At 34.4% G+C, this 16,568-nt stretch overlaps 3 protein-coding genes across 4 annotated transcripts in view; 2 read left to right on the top strand and 1 right to left on the bottom strand.

Moving 5' to 3' along the window:
- Window positions 1-1,289: 1,289 nt before the first annotated feature.
- LOC128671766 (trypsin 5G1-like) lies at window positions 1,290-4,410 on the top strand. The gene is made up of 7 exons (XM_053748517.1): window positions 1,290-1,478; window positions 1,846-2,118; window positions 2,344-2,434; window positions 2,661-2,765; window positions 3,338-3,463; window positions 3,616-3,761; window positions 4,145-4,410. Exons 1-7 carry the CDS (start codon window positions 1,471-1,473, stop codon window positions 4,272-4,274), a joined length of 879 nt encoding a protein of 292 aa, XP_053604492.1. The 5' UTR covers window positions 1,290-1,470; the 3' UTR covers window positions 4,275-4,410.
- Window positions 4,411-5,100: 690 nt separating this feature from the next.
- On the bottom strand, window positions 5,101-15,812 carry LOC128671724 (trypsin-5-like). Its single transcript, XM_053748458.2, has 10 exons — window positions 15,653-15,812; window positions 15,492-15,534; window positions 9,917-10,273; window positions 9,119-9,348; window positions 8,442-8,617; window positions 7,920-7,945; window positions 6,687-6,806; window positions 6,291-6,520; window positions 5,746-5,918; window positions 5,101-5,327 (listed from the first exon to the last, which is right to left on the bottom strand). Exons 3-10 carry the CDS (start codon window positions 10,200-10,202, stop codon window positions 5,126-5,128), a joined length of 1,443 nt encoding a protein of 480 aa, XP_053604433.1. The 5' UTR covers window positions 10,203-10,273; window positions 15,492-15,534; window positions 15,653-15,812; the 3' UTR covers window positions 5,101-5,125.
- The window catches only part of Mct1 (Monocarboxylate transporter 1), a 31,564-nt gene continuing 26,519 nt past the window's right edge, over window positions 11,524-16,568 (top strand). The window contains exon 1 of one of the 2 annotated variants that reach the window (XM_053748321.2): window positions 11,524-11,797. The gene's annotated coding sequence lies outside the window, so the exon portion shown is untranslated. The other variant, XM_064436358.1, reaches the window with a different exon arrangement.

The following is a 16,568-nucleotide window of genomic DNA, read 5'->3' as shown; positions in this document are numbered from 1 at the left end:
GACTTCGTTCTCACGGATATAATAAAAGTTTTAAAATGTGGAGGAATTTATATCTTGTGCGAGGGCCCGAGGAGTAAAGATAAGAATGAAACCCTCCAGCACTTGGGATCAAAATTAACGAGCCCACAAAAGTTTTTAAGAGTTCAGGGCAAAATTGAATTTTTAATTTATGTAAATCATTCTAAGGCTAAGTAAAGGGCGGCTATTACTAACGTAATACTCAACACTGCCACTGATTAGGCGTCATAATCTAGTTTATGAAGTTACAATACCTTGATAATGAAGTCGAATCTAGAGTCTAATCTATTTGTACTCATCTGTTTTATTAATAAATTATAAAATTTTTTTTTTCTCTTATTTTATATTACAGAGATAATAGTTTGCTATACTATTATTATTTTTCTTTGTTAAGGGGAATTTATACACTATTTTACATAGTCCGTATTGTTTTCATAATGATGTCATATGATCTATCTGTCACCCAAAAAAATTAAAAAGTAATTAATTTATAATGTAATTTTTTTATGTTTAATTCCTCATGAAAATTCACCGATGGTAATGATAGAATAATAACAGCGGCGGTGAACTCGTAGAAACCTATAAAATAAGTGAGATGCGAATAAATCGCAGTTCCCAAAAGGAACGTATGATGCGGTGTGTGGGAATGGAAACGCGCGTTGCACAGTCAGTAAGTTTTATATGGGGGTACAAGGAGTAACCGTACTGTTCGCCAATACAGTCAGCAAAAGAGGTTCTCAAGGAAACAAAACGCAACAGCGGCGCGTGACAAGTGGAGCAGATACGTGACATGCGTTCCATTCTACGCTGATGCTCTTTAGATTAATCCGCGCCATTGTCATAAGCCACAAGGGTCGTAAGTAGTTCCCACAGACTTAATACAGTTTTCTTTTATAACTACCTGTATTTCTACTTGCTTCATCAATCATTGAACGTTCCTCATTGGGTATTTTAAAAACCAATATGACAAATAAATAATATGTGTGTAATGCAATAAAGTGTCTCCGTGTATCTGTCTTGACAGACAACGAAGTCATCCTATAATGATTCCGTTTAACCTGTTGACTTACCGGAACCAGAAAAATAAAAAAGTAAGAATGCCTATATAGAAATTCCTCTTAGACCATTATAGGTAAATAATAGTCTGTTAAACTAGACGGGTAGGTAAGTAAGTATCATACAACCCACGAAAATCGATTTCTCTGACGAGAATCGTAGACCGTTGCACAAGCCTCTTCGAAAATTTTAATAATTTATATCGGTGGCGCAGCCGGAGGAGCACTTGTGAATTGTTTTGTGCTCACAAAATACGATCTTTTTATCGTTTGACGGGCTGTTTATCGTGCTCGACTTTATTACTCCGCCGCAGTCTGAGACCAACAACCTTCGCTCTTGTGTTTCTGATGCACAGTCGGAAGCGAATTAACTCTCAAATCAAAATTCATTTTCAAGATGTCTGTGTAAGTTTGAGTGTTTATAAATATAAATGAAAAAGTATTTTATGAAAATGCCGACGACCGCGCCAAACTAGACTAAGGTACATACATCTCCTCTTAGTTTCAGTTCCAGCTGCTGAAATTGACATACAGATTGAAACAATACTAAAGACTAATAAAAGAACTCTTCACAGAGTAACAAGCTTTTCAGCAATTTGTAACTAGAGGTAATATGGATTTTTATATTGCCTATGTTTTCTATCCATGGTACCTCTAGTACGTTATATCTCGAATGATCCCCGATAGCAGATAAACAGCAGGTAACCTATGGGGTCGTACGCGAGTATATTATGATATGGAAATTTTCCTAAAACGACATATTTATTTTCAGGTTACTTCTACTCCTCTACACCACATCGACAAACTGCTATCGGTATCTCCCACACTCGGAAGAGCGGTTCTCATACGTAAACGCGCGGAACAAACACCCAGTGAAGATAACGGACGTACCCCATCAAGCGCTGGTGGTTTACGACAACGAATACTGCTCAGGGAGTCTCATCTTCAGCAGGATAGTGCTGACGGTAGCCAGCTGCTTCGTGCAGGCGGACGTGGATATCAAGTGCTCGGTCAAACTCGGCGCGAACACTGTCACTGGTGTTGGGTAAACTATTAACAAAGTTGTAACCTATTGTTCTTAAATATATTTTAGTCCATATTAATTGACAGAACGAGGCAGAATGTTTAACAATAATGTTTAAATCAACATTTCGGTGATGCCAATATGTTGTATCATGTTGTAGTATGCTGATCACTCACCTGCTTACTCGTTCGTCGTCTTGTACCATAAAAAAGTTTTCTGGATAGTACATTTTTTTTTGTTTTTTAGGCAAATAATTCCGGTTATTGAAAAAAAAATTCATGAATATTATAAACATGAAGTGCCTCTAAACAACGATATTGCCTTGTTGGTACTTGAGGTAATGTATTATTTTCTTTTTGGTTGGTCTCTGAGCAATCGATATTTTCCGAATCCTACAATTTAGGAATCTTCAAGGCCAATGTGAGAGGCGAATGTGCGTGTAACATCTTAGACCTCATCTCTGCTTTCAATCAGGCTAGATAGAGGTCAAACGCACTAAGATTTTTATGATGTTTTCGTCAGCAGATTTGCAAAATAAATTCAAATTTTAAAATTGTTTTCAGCGTAATGTTGTTTTCGGATTAAACGTTAGAAAAGTTATCATAGTTGAACCTGAAATTATCATTCGTACGGGTACCACAATAGATGTGACTGGATGGGGTGGATCAGTAAGTATAAAAATAAACCTCATGAAAAATAAAATAAACAAAATTTTGTAGTTTCAAAAAAGATTCATCTGTGAGCCAATTAGCGTATTATTAATATCAGTGAAAATAATAAGACATTCAGAATATTCTGACTCGAAACCTTACCGCTATATAAATAGTATATCCGCTTCTCAGTAGGTGGCGCTAATAAAACACAGAATGTAGATTCTGTGCTATCGGCAAACATTTCGCCGAACTTGGCGGTTACTACATAAATGGTTGGTTTTTCCTTGCGGTAATAAACAACTTACAAACTATGCAATGTTCATGCATTTATGTCGGCATCTAAGTCTGACGATAGCGTGTAGTGTAGGCTGCACACTATCGCCGAACTCAGACAGATGCCGACGCGAATGCTTGAACATTGCGTAGTTTGTATGAGTGCTTTTATGTACCGCAATGAAAAATCAGCAATGTATACTGAATCCGAAACCGGAAAAGGTCACTATAAAACACTATCTAGAAACAATTCAGAGCTGTGTGCATCTAACTTCGCCGACATGTCTAGCAGCCACATAATGCAATGTTTCCAGAATTTGCCCATGAAGTACGTGCACCGCCTGTTGTTATCCGAAATGAAAATAGCAACTGATGAAGAATGTGAACAGAAGTATGGAAAGCTGAAAACACATTCCAATTTTTGTGCCAGATATCAACCGGTAAGATGTTAATAGTTTTATTTTGGTTTTCCGTATTTTTTAATGAAAAAATTAATTTTATCGCCCTAAATCTCAATTTTTCATTAGAATTTTTTTCCTATGAAGCTGAAATAATTAGTGTTTATAGTAAACACTAATTATTAACTATACAGGAACGACGACTAAGCGATAACGGAGGTTCAGCACTGTACAAAGACCATGACATAGATTTATTGGTTGGTATGCTGTCATTTGGAGGCTCCTTCACTGAAGAACATGAATGTTTAGCTTTATTCACGAATATCTCTTACTTTCACAGGCAAGTATTTTTATCTATATATCGTACAAAATACAAATATTAAAACACAGAAGCAATGAATATTTTTATCATTGTTATAGTTTCAAAAGATTTACTCCAATGATAGTTGCAGCTGAGATTTTTGTCACTGTAAAGAGTTTACCGAGAATCGAAAATCGAACACAACGGAAAACACTCAACATCAAATTTCATGTAAATTTTTAACGCCGCTGACGTTTTGATAAAATGGCGTACCTACCTTGCGTTTTTCTGCTCAAATCATGGAATTAGTAGGTACTCCGGTTGTACGAAGTAATTACTAAATCCATGGCGCAAGTTAAAATTACGTCAAAGTTGACAATGCAACCCACCCTAAGATTTCAATTTGTTTTATTATATTTTAGGTGGATCATCTTCAACAGCCAACGCCTTTTGATGAAGCACTGTATTGATGAAAACACAATGTATTCCTCCTACGAATACAATGATAGCGAAATGGATTCCTATGAATATGAAGTTCGACAATATGTTTAACAATAGATACCTTACATTTGCTTAAAGTCAAGAAAAAGCTACATAGACTTTATATTTCTTTTGCAGTTTTAATGTCTTATTATTGGCCTCATTGAGTTTTAATCTAACTTTGTTTGATAAATGTTTTTTTTATATTTACCTTTAGTTTTAGTAACCTATATCCGAACATGATGATAACTATCAATTTGATCGTATACTGTAGCTATGTCTATATAGTAACTGCATGAATGTTAATAAATATGTGTCAATGAAATATTGGTCCAATTTTAAGGCCAAATTATTTTTACTGTATGCACGTATAGACGAGGCTACGCGGGATTAATTCCAATATCCAATTAACAGCATTGTATATGCTGAAATGTTCAAGGTTCTATTATTATTTTAGTATTACTATTGTATGGGATGTTCATTTTCTATCAGGCCCTTTAATCTAGGTAAATAACAGGTGACGAATAGTTATAAATCACTTGCGTATGCGATGCACACATAACAAAATTCGTTATGTTCTTATGTACGAATATTATCATGTGAAATACGTACATAGTCAGTTGTAAAAAGCTACAAACTACTTACTGCCATATCGGAACGACCGTTGTTATATGTAATGCAAAAAGAAGTTTATTTTAACAGTGTTGGTCCCTATCATTCCACATGGGCTTATCATTTTTATTTATTTTTTTTCGAATAATATATAACAAAGTGTATAAAATACATGGTCAACAAGTATACAAAAACATCATATGATTGTGATAGAGTGCTGATAAATAAATAGTCATAGAACACAACACACGAATAAAAAAGAGAAAAAAAAGAGAATTAAAATAAAAAGTTACTTGCTCATTTCTTTAATTCTAAAATCCTTTTATTCTTATCAACTTTTTAATTTTTAATTTCATATGCTTTTCCGAGGACGTATTGACACAATCACTTCGTACGAATTCATTAACTTGTTTTTCAATCCAATTTCTGAGATACCAAATATTGGCAAACATAGTTGGTTTATCTATTACTGAGCACCCACCATTGCCATGAGATGTTAGGCCAACCAACATCCTGGAAAAATCAACTACATAATCACAAAACTTAACTGTATCTCTAATAATAATAACCGGCCGCCTGCCTGATGTCAACGTTCTTTGGGAATACTGTAGTTGCATATTAAGGCCGTTTCTCACTTACTCCCCTTATAATACAACGACTAGAATGGACCTATTCCAACAAGGGAATCACAAAAAGATTGAAAAATGTCGTATCCGGGTTTTTAATAATAATTAAATAAAAATTAACTTTGAAATTTTGCATGAATTAACTATAAGCGCAATCATTTAAAAGTTTATTTCAATGGATTGAAGCATATTTTCTCTATTGAATGAAGAGTCATCTATAAAAAGTAAGGACCTATGTATATACTAACTTGTCCAAGTTCTTTCTTTAATATTTTTTTGTTATATGAAATGAACATAAAACTCACCCTTTCCACATGACGCCGCCCCCGGAATCTCCTTTGCATGCGTCACTCTTGCCAGAACCATATAAACAGAATATGTCTGGAGAAAGTTTGATTCCATTCAGTCTTTCACACTTTTCGCGATCAATATAATGCAATTTGGTCATAAGCAGTACCGGGGACACGTCACCGTTATACTGAAAATCAAATTTTAATTTTAAATAGTTACTTGTAAATGGTCCTACAGTACTGTAACAATAAATTATAACAAGGGGCATACTCCATGCTACCTATAATTTGTGTATTTTCAATTAATACTTTGTGTATTATACCATGTGAAATATTATATTAAGTACGTAGTCAGTTGTAAAAAGCTACAAACACTGCCATATTTATTTTAACAGTGTTGGTCCCTCTCATTTCACATGGCCTATAATTTGTGTATTTTCAATTAATGTTACAATATAAACATTTGATCAATTTCAATATCCCTATCTTCACAAATTATGATTTATAGTTATATTAATAAAACTGCAATTTGAAGAAAATTGGTATACATAAATACTAACTGATGTGCGGCCCCATCCAGAAACAAGAAAGTCATCTTGCTGATGCTTCATCCAGTCGTTGTTGTGAGCTATAACGACCCTCTGGACGGTCTTACTGAACTCCAACTTCTGGCTCAAGAACAGAACTGCTACGTCACAAGAAAACTGAACGGATATGTTGTATTCTTCGTGAACCACGGACTTTACGATCCCGGCCCATTGACCTCTATAGTCCGTCAGAGACTGCGACCCTATAAAATAGCTCTATAGGAAATCTCAATAAAAGACCGTCGGCATTTAAACCAAAAAAAATTGACAAAAAAACCATTTCATCGCCACACTATCCATCGCTAGAAAAAGAATAACCGGCTTGAACCCTGTAGATATTGAAAAAGGTATATAAAAGTTCGCACTTACCGACGACGACTGCCATTAAATTAATGTCATCATTGTGATCCAGGCAGTGAGCGGAAGTCAGCACACTATAGCTGCTAAGGATGGCGCCTGCACACATAGCCGCGTCGTTGTAGAACCTGGCTGTGTGAGGAAATCTCTTCAAATCTACCGGGTGTCCTCCGACAACCTTTGCTTGATCTCTGTGGCGAAAGTTAGTTGCCGCATATCCAAAAAAATTTACTATTATACAATTATAGAGTATAAGTCTTTCCATAATTCGAAAATTAATTCTATTCGACCGAAAGTATAAAAGTGATTAGTCGACGGCATGCCTATAGTTCCTATACTTCGGCAAATGAATAGCTGTAATCATTCCACATAGCAGGAAATTATGACTTTTCTAAACCATTAACTTCAGTCATAACTACTTAATCATTTTTGTTCTTTTACTAACTAAGATATTGAAGCAAAAATAGTAGTCAAATCGTTCGAAGTTGTGGTGGTATAATGGTTAAGATCTGTGGATCGAAAAGTCCCAGGTTCGAATCTTGCTGGTGCCAGATGAGTTTGTATATCAATCTAACTAATGTATAGTAATTTTCATCGACCTCCACTTGCTTCCGGTAAAGGAATACATCGTGATGAAACCGCAGCACACTGGTTGATGTACTAAAACATGATCCTAGCTTCTATTGTAATGTTATGTAGGTATAGTTCTGGTACAACTACACAAGTTATGTTGTAAAATAATGGTAAAAAATAATCTTTTTCAACTCGCACCCCAATAGCGCTGATAATTCTCACTGGATCGCACTTGAACCTCCCTCGATTCGTTTTTTAACCATTTGGATGAAAATAGTATATGACTAAGAACCACACAATAAAACAAATACTCCACTTGCTTTTCACATTTTGTTTATTTACATATATTTTATACATAAAGTATAAATATAGAAAAATGCAGATCACAACAGAATATTATCGTGTAATGGCACAAATTATTCGAAGATATCATCTACTTATTTGTGTGGCGATTCTTATTCTTAATTAGTCTTCTTCTTGTTGCCTTAGTTGTATTATCAACAAGGAATACATGAGTGAAAGAAGTATTTAGATGGTTATCATGACCACGGGAATAGTCGTCGTAGATATGGAAACGACAGTAGGCGTTCTGCAGGGCTATTGTGGCATTCTTTATCCACGGTAATAAATAAAATACATTGGCGTATACCCCCGGAACGTTAATGTTCTTACCATGAGAAGTAATCCCGACAATTTGGCTGAAATTAATATAATTTTCGTTAATGAAGCAAGAATTAAAATGTTTAACTTATTAAATGACACTTTGTCCAATACCTCCATGAATATATTTTTTTCGAATGCAAGTTCAAAAGTCATACCACAACAATGGCTTGTGTGGAAAGAGAGTGATGTATATAGAGGAAGCGAATATGCGTTGAATATACTCATTCCTCAATATGTTGACGACTTTCTCACTGTACTTTTGGGCTATGGGAATTTGACTCTCACTCAACACAAAGTTAACTTCTAGTTCAGAGCTATCTTTTTATTCCATATAGGTATTATTTCTATCGCTTCCTCTACATACATCACTCTCTTCATATGCGCCGTTTACTTCTCCTAATATCTTCCTTTTTTAAAAAGATTCAAAGTCCAATTGCGCTACGTCCCTCGAGGTCAACGCTAACGTACTTCTTATCTTCAATATTTTTATTGTATTAAAAAATAAGAACACAGGAATATAAATTGTCATACTCGTTCCAAAGCACGCCTCCCCCCGAATCGCCTCGTCCCGTGTCCTTGATCCCGTCGCCAAACAAGCAGAACATGTCGGGCGTCAGCTCCGTATGTATCATCTTGACGCAGTTCTCTCGGGAAATGTACCTCAGCTCAGCCTCCCTCATGATTTGGTAGTTATTTTCACCTGCATTCTATAAAACATTTCAATAAAAAAAATATGTGTATTAACCTTCGGTATTAATCATCGGTTATTACACAAGTAACACACACAACGTAGTTTTTTTTTTACAAAGTTTTACATCTTTATCGTTGACAGGGAGGTACCCACCCTGAAACAGAGATCTTTGAGAATAGATCCAAAGATTACACATCCAAAGTCCGTACCCATCTTCTTCTATATTTAGAAACAATAATCTTAAGCTAGACCTAGATGTCAATGGTACTAACCATTGAATAGTCTTAACTGTAGCTAATGTCGCTAGTACCATTAAAAATTCACTACATGGAAGGGCGATGTGTAGCACACACGTATTATACTCATAGCCTTGATATACTAGCAATGATACATATAGTCAAATTATATATGTACATATAGTCATATTTATCGCGATGAACCTCAAGTTAGTATCATTGCAATTATACGTAATAATTAAGAGAAATAACGTCTATTTCATTAGTTAGGTTTGCCTTACCTCAGTTTCACCCCAACCAGTCACTATAAATGTCGTTTCATTTTCAGTCATCCAGTGAGGATGATGAACCAAAATTGCTTTCTTGACCTTTGGCCCATATGTGAATTGCCCGTGAATTATTAACACTGCAACATCATTGGCGAAAGTTGACCCAACACCATATCCTTCGTGGATCTTAAAATCCCAGATATCATGAAAAATTGCACCAACGCTAAATACACCTTCTGAATCTAAAAAAAATATATACAGATATTTTAAAACAGTTTTTTGACATTATTGAATTTTCCATAATAAGTAAAACGTACTACACTAATTAGAATAAGTAATGCAACGTGATCAGCTGTGGGCTTGAGATGATAATGATAATTATATTTTTGATGAAAATGGTTTGTGTCCCCAGTAAGTTGTAATGAAGCAACTTTTGGAATGAATGATTATGTTCATCTTGTCGATCCTGAACGACTATACAAACATAGTTCGACCAGTATATGCCCATGCTGATCGCTCTGGCGTTGACCTCGTTCAAGTCCTCCATAGTGCAGGACATGAACGTGCAACCAATCTTAATTAATTACAAAAACTAAAGTAAACTACAAATTGAGGAACATGGCAAATTTTAGCCTTAATACAATTTCAAGTTGGATTGATCCAAGTAAATTTGCCGGTATTTGGTGAAAGACAATAATCTCCTAAACTTTAGGAGATTATTGTCTTCCATATATTGACTTCGCTTTGAAGCTTTAGAAAGTTTAAAAGCGAAGTCAATATAAGAATATCAATTAACATTAGTACACTTACTAGATATCACCTGCATGTCACCGATGTGATCATTGTACTCAAAGCAGTGGGCCGCAGTGAGTACATGTTTGACCGTTATTATAGAACCTCCACACAAACTGCCGAAATTTAGGACTTTCACATTGAATGGATATTTAGACAACTTGGTGCGACTACCGCCAGCAACCATAGAAAACACCATAACTTCTTCAGATGTCCAGTTTGTATATACCGGACCCAAATTTTTTAAATGAGCGTACGCAAATTCCAATTTTAAAACCATTATTAATGTGAAAACTACGATCATTTTTTCCGATTAATTTGAAACTGCGATTGGCTGTGCAATTACAACTGAAGTACTCGTTCATGTCGGAATGCCTATTGAAATTGGTTTATGTTGTATAATATCTACCAACAGCCAAGATCTCACGACGTAATAATATAATTATCAGAATTCCATATATACCTTTAAGTATTATATCACTGGATTATTAAATAACTATATTATTGCTTTATTGAGGATAATGTCTCCAAGAGAAGTAAGTAGAACATTTGAAAAGAAGAAAGACTTAAGGAAAGAAGAAGAAATGAATAAAGCAGGTTTGGAATGGATATAAAAATGGAAATAGAAATCGAGTTTAAAATCACTAATATATACCACGAGAGGAAACATTATAAAATGAGAAAATCAGAAATGTTGCTCTAAAAACTTAATTGGGTTCATAACATAGTTGTTTTGTCAGAGTATTTTGATATATTATACTCGTATATATATGCTTGTTATGTATTCGGTATAGTGTGTGCGGCTTCTTGCTACTATATATATAAGTCAGACGCCTTTCGGCGATTTAAACAAAATCTCATATAATAACACATAAGATAAAGAAAGCATTTCAGTCATTTGCAAAAGCAAGACAACAAAGAGGATAAGAATTTATGCAATTTTGAAACTGACTGACGATGAGCATGTGTGAACCGTATTTTTATTATACAATATTTTTAATAAGTTTAATAACAACTAACAAAGTTATGATTATTAGTGTGAATTCAATAAACCAAAACAAAAAACCCATTGGAAATATCATACAACTGCTATACATACAATGAAAGTATACGAGAAATACTTATCTTTCTGAGTTTGATATTTGAAGAAGGTGATTTTATTTGAGAAAACGAAAACGTCTTTATTTTTTTAACAGCCTTGATGTGTTTTGAGTCGTTAACATCATAGATGTTATGAGGAGAATAGCCACATATGAGGAGAATATTAGAAAATTCTAAGTACGAATAACTTTATGACTTTTTTCATGCATCATAACAGTCATGTTTGCAGTGTAATTTAAGAAGCGGCTACCAAACTCTACTTTGTACTTTTTGCGTTGCATAATTATCATAATTATACCCTTCACTTTCATCAAACTGATCAATGACCTACATAAAATAAAGAAATATTACATCCGCAAGAACTATAACCTGTGAATGCAAGCAGCTATCTCGGCTGAATCGACATGATGTTGCCGTCTCATTTGCTCTTACAGATTTCTTCATGCGAGAGTGAAAAGGAAATTTTGGGAATGTTGTTAGGGTACACTTTTGAATGGACTGAAACCCGGCTTCAGTCACCCGCTGCCGGCCGAAGGGAGCGCCGCGCGTGGCCGCCACGCGCAACTAAACATAACCTTTATAGCTTCATCCAGAACCTAAACAAAATAAACCCCCCTGACCCCTTATGAACATTTAAACGACAGTGAAACCTGCAACTCCTACGTAACACACAATTCTAATAACTACAGAATAATGCCGTGAAAAGGTAAATCAAATGTTACCAAAACAAAGGTGTTTATTGATTCCGGGTTGGATGTTTAATAGCAATCAAGGGTTTTGAAACATCAGGAATACAAGGTATGTACTTTAATGACACCGATACAAGGTAAGTATTACTGATAATAAGAAATCGCAATATTAGGGTATATTATATTTTTGTTAATAAGAAAGAAAAGAAAATCAAGTCGAGCGGATCCGACGTCCAAGATGCTGCTCGTCTTTAATTTTAGAAGCACCTTGGCCCGGTGGCAAACTCAACATTAGGAAGACACACGGATTACATTTTAAAATAGACCTACATTCTATAAGAATTTACGTATAAGATTAAAATGCTTGAATATTTTTGTTACCAAAATATCCTCAAAGTCAAAACATAAATTCCTTTGTTATATGAAAACATGAAGGAAACAACAACCACTCCAAATAATAAGGAAAACCGGAAAATAGTTTCAAATTAAGTCGAATTAATATATTTGATTGAGTACGTACGCTTATAAAAATAAGAAAAATATTTTTTTTCTTGTTACGAACTTAGTTTTTTTTTTCAGCATATAGGCACAGTAGGTAAAATTTTATTGGTAAAATAAATTTTTTAAATATCCGATACCTACGACACTGGAACCTTCAAGAAACGAAACTACGAATTCTTAGAGTATGCCTCTAGTATTTCGGTTGTAACTGATGAGCAGTGGTGATCACTTACCAACAAGTGATCCGCTTGCTAGTTTGCCATCCTATTCCATAAAAAACCGCCTATTATAAAAAAAACTTACCTTATATTTTTTTATAATAAGTATTATAAAAAAAATATATAACATCTGACACCAGTGTAAGCAATAACACACCATCCGATATGATGATGGTGATTATAAAAATGTTTAACTTAATAGTTAGCCTTTGAAGTTATTTTTATTTTTTACTTTTGCCTAAAAAAAACAAGAATACTTACAAAATTTACTACCGGAAACATGTACATGTACAGGAATATGAAGTCGGAAGTCTCATTAATTCACTCCACATGTTTTCTATTTTAAGTCACTCCACATCGGAAAACATATCTGGCATAGGTAATGAACGAGCAAGCGAGAGGAACAACTTCCACCTTGGCTTTTCATGGATGTATATGAATAATTTAACTGTTAGAAGATCACACATTCAAACCTCGTTGCATTATCTAATTTATTCTCAAACAAAACTATTATTTTCCGTCCTGACTTGACCTAGCGCTAAAGCCTCACAATTTAGGGTCAAGGAATATAGGCATCATTACGCCCACACCATACTTAAGGGCTAAACCACTTAAATATATCCAACTAATAGGCCAACTATTTAAATTACGTTGTTCTCTATTAACACTTACTAAAATTAACTCCCTAACTTCAATTAAGGATTTCTTAGATAGATAGATGAACTCTTTATTGCATCATTTACTGAAGACTCAACGTACTTTCTACAAATATTACAAAGGCGAAAGTAACAAGGTATTCAAACATAAATGAGCACAAAAGCGGACGTATCGCAAATGCAATTTCTTCCAGCCAACCTTTAGAGTAGAAAAAGAAAGAAATGAAGTAACTTTGTTATATCATTGAAATAAGATAAAGAATCTCCTACGCAATAACAAATTATATTCTGAACAATAAATAAATAGTAAACCCTGTCTAGACGCGTAGACTGCTTACAGCTTCACTCCCCCGCTATTCAAAGGTTCTTGTCAGGATGTGGGATGGAGCGGAACTTTTGTATAGAAAATGTCTTGTGATAGTTATCTACGTGTTGTTTTTATAATGGATTGTATATTGAAAAGTGAGGACACGTTATATATAATGATCATATTATATATAACGTGTCCAACTCATCGACCCGAAATTTTAATGTGAAATTAATAATCTTACAACTAAATATGACTAAACTACAATAAGTTGTTTGATTTTCCTTTATTCCAAATATTCCATGAAATAATTTATTCTCCACCCCGATCCGGTGATTGATGAGATAGAAAATAAAGGCGACCTTCGAGTGAAATAAAAATAGCTAACCGCCAATTTGTGCCAGTGATGGCTAAAACCATGGAACGCACACGGGAAATGAAACGGTTTGCCTTTTTAATAACGATGTAGTTGTAGGTTATTTATGATTTAAATAAATGGTAATTGGAAAAGAAAAACGAAACCAATTCGTTATTTGTGTTAACAAACATAACGAACGAGTACGAACTAAACTAATTTTATTATGAATAAGAAATGGGTAAGGATCTTTTGTTGGTAATGTTTATATTTATTACCAACAAAAGATCCTTACCCATTTCTCAAATAAAACATCGACTGCAGTGAGTAGTGTTGCGCTACTTGCAATGCGTCATATAAATTATGCACCTTTGTGTCTGCAATATGCATCACTTGTAAAGCTTCTTTCTTTGGACTCAGAGTGCGTATTATTTTTCACAGTGGCTCAGTATTCTCAGTCTCTTCGCCTTTAAAATAGGCTTTGTTTGTGGAAGTGTTTTACCGCCTCTTTTTTACAAAGTGGCCTTTGCCTTGTAATTAATTAATTTGATACGGCAACGATACGGTTCGTTATGGAAATCCTTGAATTACATTTAAAACTTGTGTGTATGAAAATGTTAGTTTCAATTTCCGATGAAAAGATTAAAATTGGAAAACAAATTATAAACTACATCATTATCTCGCTTCCCGTTGTCTGTCTGTCGCTGGGTGAATTTCACGACTGTTTGAATGCGGCGTGTAGCCTTTCATTAGTGTCGCATATTTTTTTTATTTATAAAGAATCGATTTATTAAATTAAACATTTATAAAATTAACATTATACCAGTACGTTACTTATTTATAAAATAGGATAATTAAATTGGTTATTGTGTATGGTACAATTTAATAAACACTACTGATAATACACGCTCGTGAAATTCACCCGGCTTTTAGATAAACTACTCAACGGATTTTGACGCGGGGTTTTTTAAAAGATCGTGTGATTCCTGCCGAATGTGTAGGTGTTTTACTCAAGCGAAGGCATTAAACAATGTCAAAACATAAATAAAAAATAAAAAAAATCAGTGTCAAAGTAAAGATAACTCAAATAGCCGTTTGTCACTGAATTGATATAACATCGCGCCTACCTCGCCCGCTGTTGCCACACGAAATGTGACCAGCCACCCGCTAGTAATCCTGTTTCATGCCTATCCACCCCTAGCAAGTTAGGGATGAACGCGAATGAAGTTGAAACATCAAGTTAAAAGTATTGTAAAATTACAGCACCCGAATTTACAACAACAAAAACTTTTTTCAAAATTTACTTTTCATTCAACGAAGTTTTTATGTTCAATATTAATGTTCTATCTGTTATAGGAGGTAGGCTGGTGAATGAAATTATATATTAATGTGTGCAGGACTTCATTTCTCCAAAAGAAGATCGCCATTTATTTATTGTTCCTTGTAAAAACATACTTTATAAGTTACTATATGTACTATATGTTTTTTGACCAAAAATTAAGATTCAAATTGCAAATATATTTTTTAGATTAGATATATTCTACTGTAAAAGATATGTACCGTATCGATATATCGACGTTGTTATGTAAATGTGTTTATTGAGTATTTGAATAAAGTTTTATCTATTTACGCATATAACTTTTCATAAAGGAATGTCTGACTGAAGTAGAAGTATCATTTTATCAGCCGGAAATGAGTTGGCGCCAAATTCTGACTCATCTAGAATATGATCATGATACTTGTGTAGTAAAATAAAATGAAAACACATTAAAATAAATAAGTAATTGCACGATAGCTGCCCGTTGTCTCCTGTTGGCAAAATTAAGACAATTGTTAAGAGTTATTTTATGAATTGAAGAAAACGAAGCCAAAGATAATAAAATATTTACGACACTTTTGTAGTACAGTCGACATTACATTAACTTACCCAAATTAATTTCAAATTCGCCATTATTATCACTGAATAGAGGTCTATCTAGGGTAGCTTGACATGCTGTACGTCTATACTATGAACAGCTCAGCTGCGACTGTGGCAACCCTACAAAATAAAGAAGTATGACACCCGTTTAAATGAAGATGCGTTAGTTAATGCGCTCAATTGGTTCAAAATTGGTTTCGATGAACATCAGGCTTTCTCCCGTCTATTGTCGGAACAATTCAATTGCTTTGTTTGTATACGAATAAAAGACCCATTACTATAGGGCCTTACTCGTTGTAACCTTTTTTCTTCTTCTAACTGACCATCACAAAGGTCAATTAACGCATTCACTGTGAATAAGTTAATGTACTGTCAAAGCTTGCAACGACATCCTTATTGGCCATGAGAAGAACGGATTTTGTTTTTCTCACGCATATAAAATTAACTCTAAACTGATCGTAGACCATCATCTCCACTCGCCAAGGCCGACATCAGTGCGAACAACTTTGTGGTAGACCATCGGAAAACCTAAAAGGTGAAGGTGATTTGCCTCACTAAGTACATAGTTGAGATCAAGATTGATCAAAGTATCAGAGCGGATTTTGGGCTCCGACACTATAAGAAGAAATAGAAACAACCGGGAAAGTGTTGATATGACAGGGATAATTTTGGCCTTATTAGGCCAAAGATCTCTCTGTCGTTTACTACATCTCTTGTTCTAATTAAAGTACCTACTACTACTCCTACTGTGGTTTAACCTAAATTCTGAAAACTGGGTTTTCTCAACCCCAATATTATCAGTACTTCCGAGCTTGGTTATTCCAAACCTCTTCAACTTTATTATATTTCATCTTAACCGTATGACAACTAGGTATGCCATATGAGTACAATCTTATTACAATACCCAAATATAGTTTCGATCGAT

This window comes from Plodia interpunctella, chromosome 1 (assembly GCF_027563975.2).
Source record: "Plodia interpunctella isolate USDA-ARS_2022_Savannah chromosome 1, ilPloInte3.2, whole genome shotgun sequence".
In the NCBI taxonomy this organism is placed as follows: Eukaryota; Metazoa; Arthropoda; class Insecta; order Lepidoptera; family Pyralidae; genus Plodia; species Plodia interpunctella.
This window is presented reverse-complemented; position numbering and strand designations above follow the sequence as displayed.

Bases quoted from the DNA above. Each gene is read 5' to 3' on its own strand.
- LOC128671766 (XM_053748517.1), top strand. The intron at 2,435-2,660 runs GTAATGTATTAT...AATTGTTTTCAG, and splicing joins TTGCCTTGTTGGTACTTGAG to CGTAATGTTGTTTTCGGATT. The intron at 2,766-3,337 runs GTAAGTATAAAA...CAATGTTTCCAG, and splicing joins TGACTGGATGGGGTGGATCA to AATTTGCCCATGAAGTACGT.
- LOC128671724 (XM_053748458.2), bottom strand. From the start codon at position 10,202: ATGATCGTAGTTTTCACATTAATAATGGTTTTAAAATTGGAATTTGCG. The intron at 9,349-9,916 runs GTAAGTGTACTA...TATTTTTTTTAG, and splicing joins TGACATGCAGGTGATATCTA to ATTCAGAAGGTGTATTTAGC. The intron at 7,946-8,441 runs GTATGACAATTT...TATTAATTTCAG, and splicing joins GGAGGCGTGCTTTGGAACGA to CCAAATTGTCGGGATTACTT.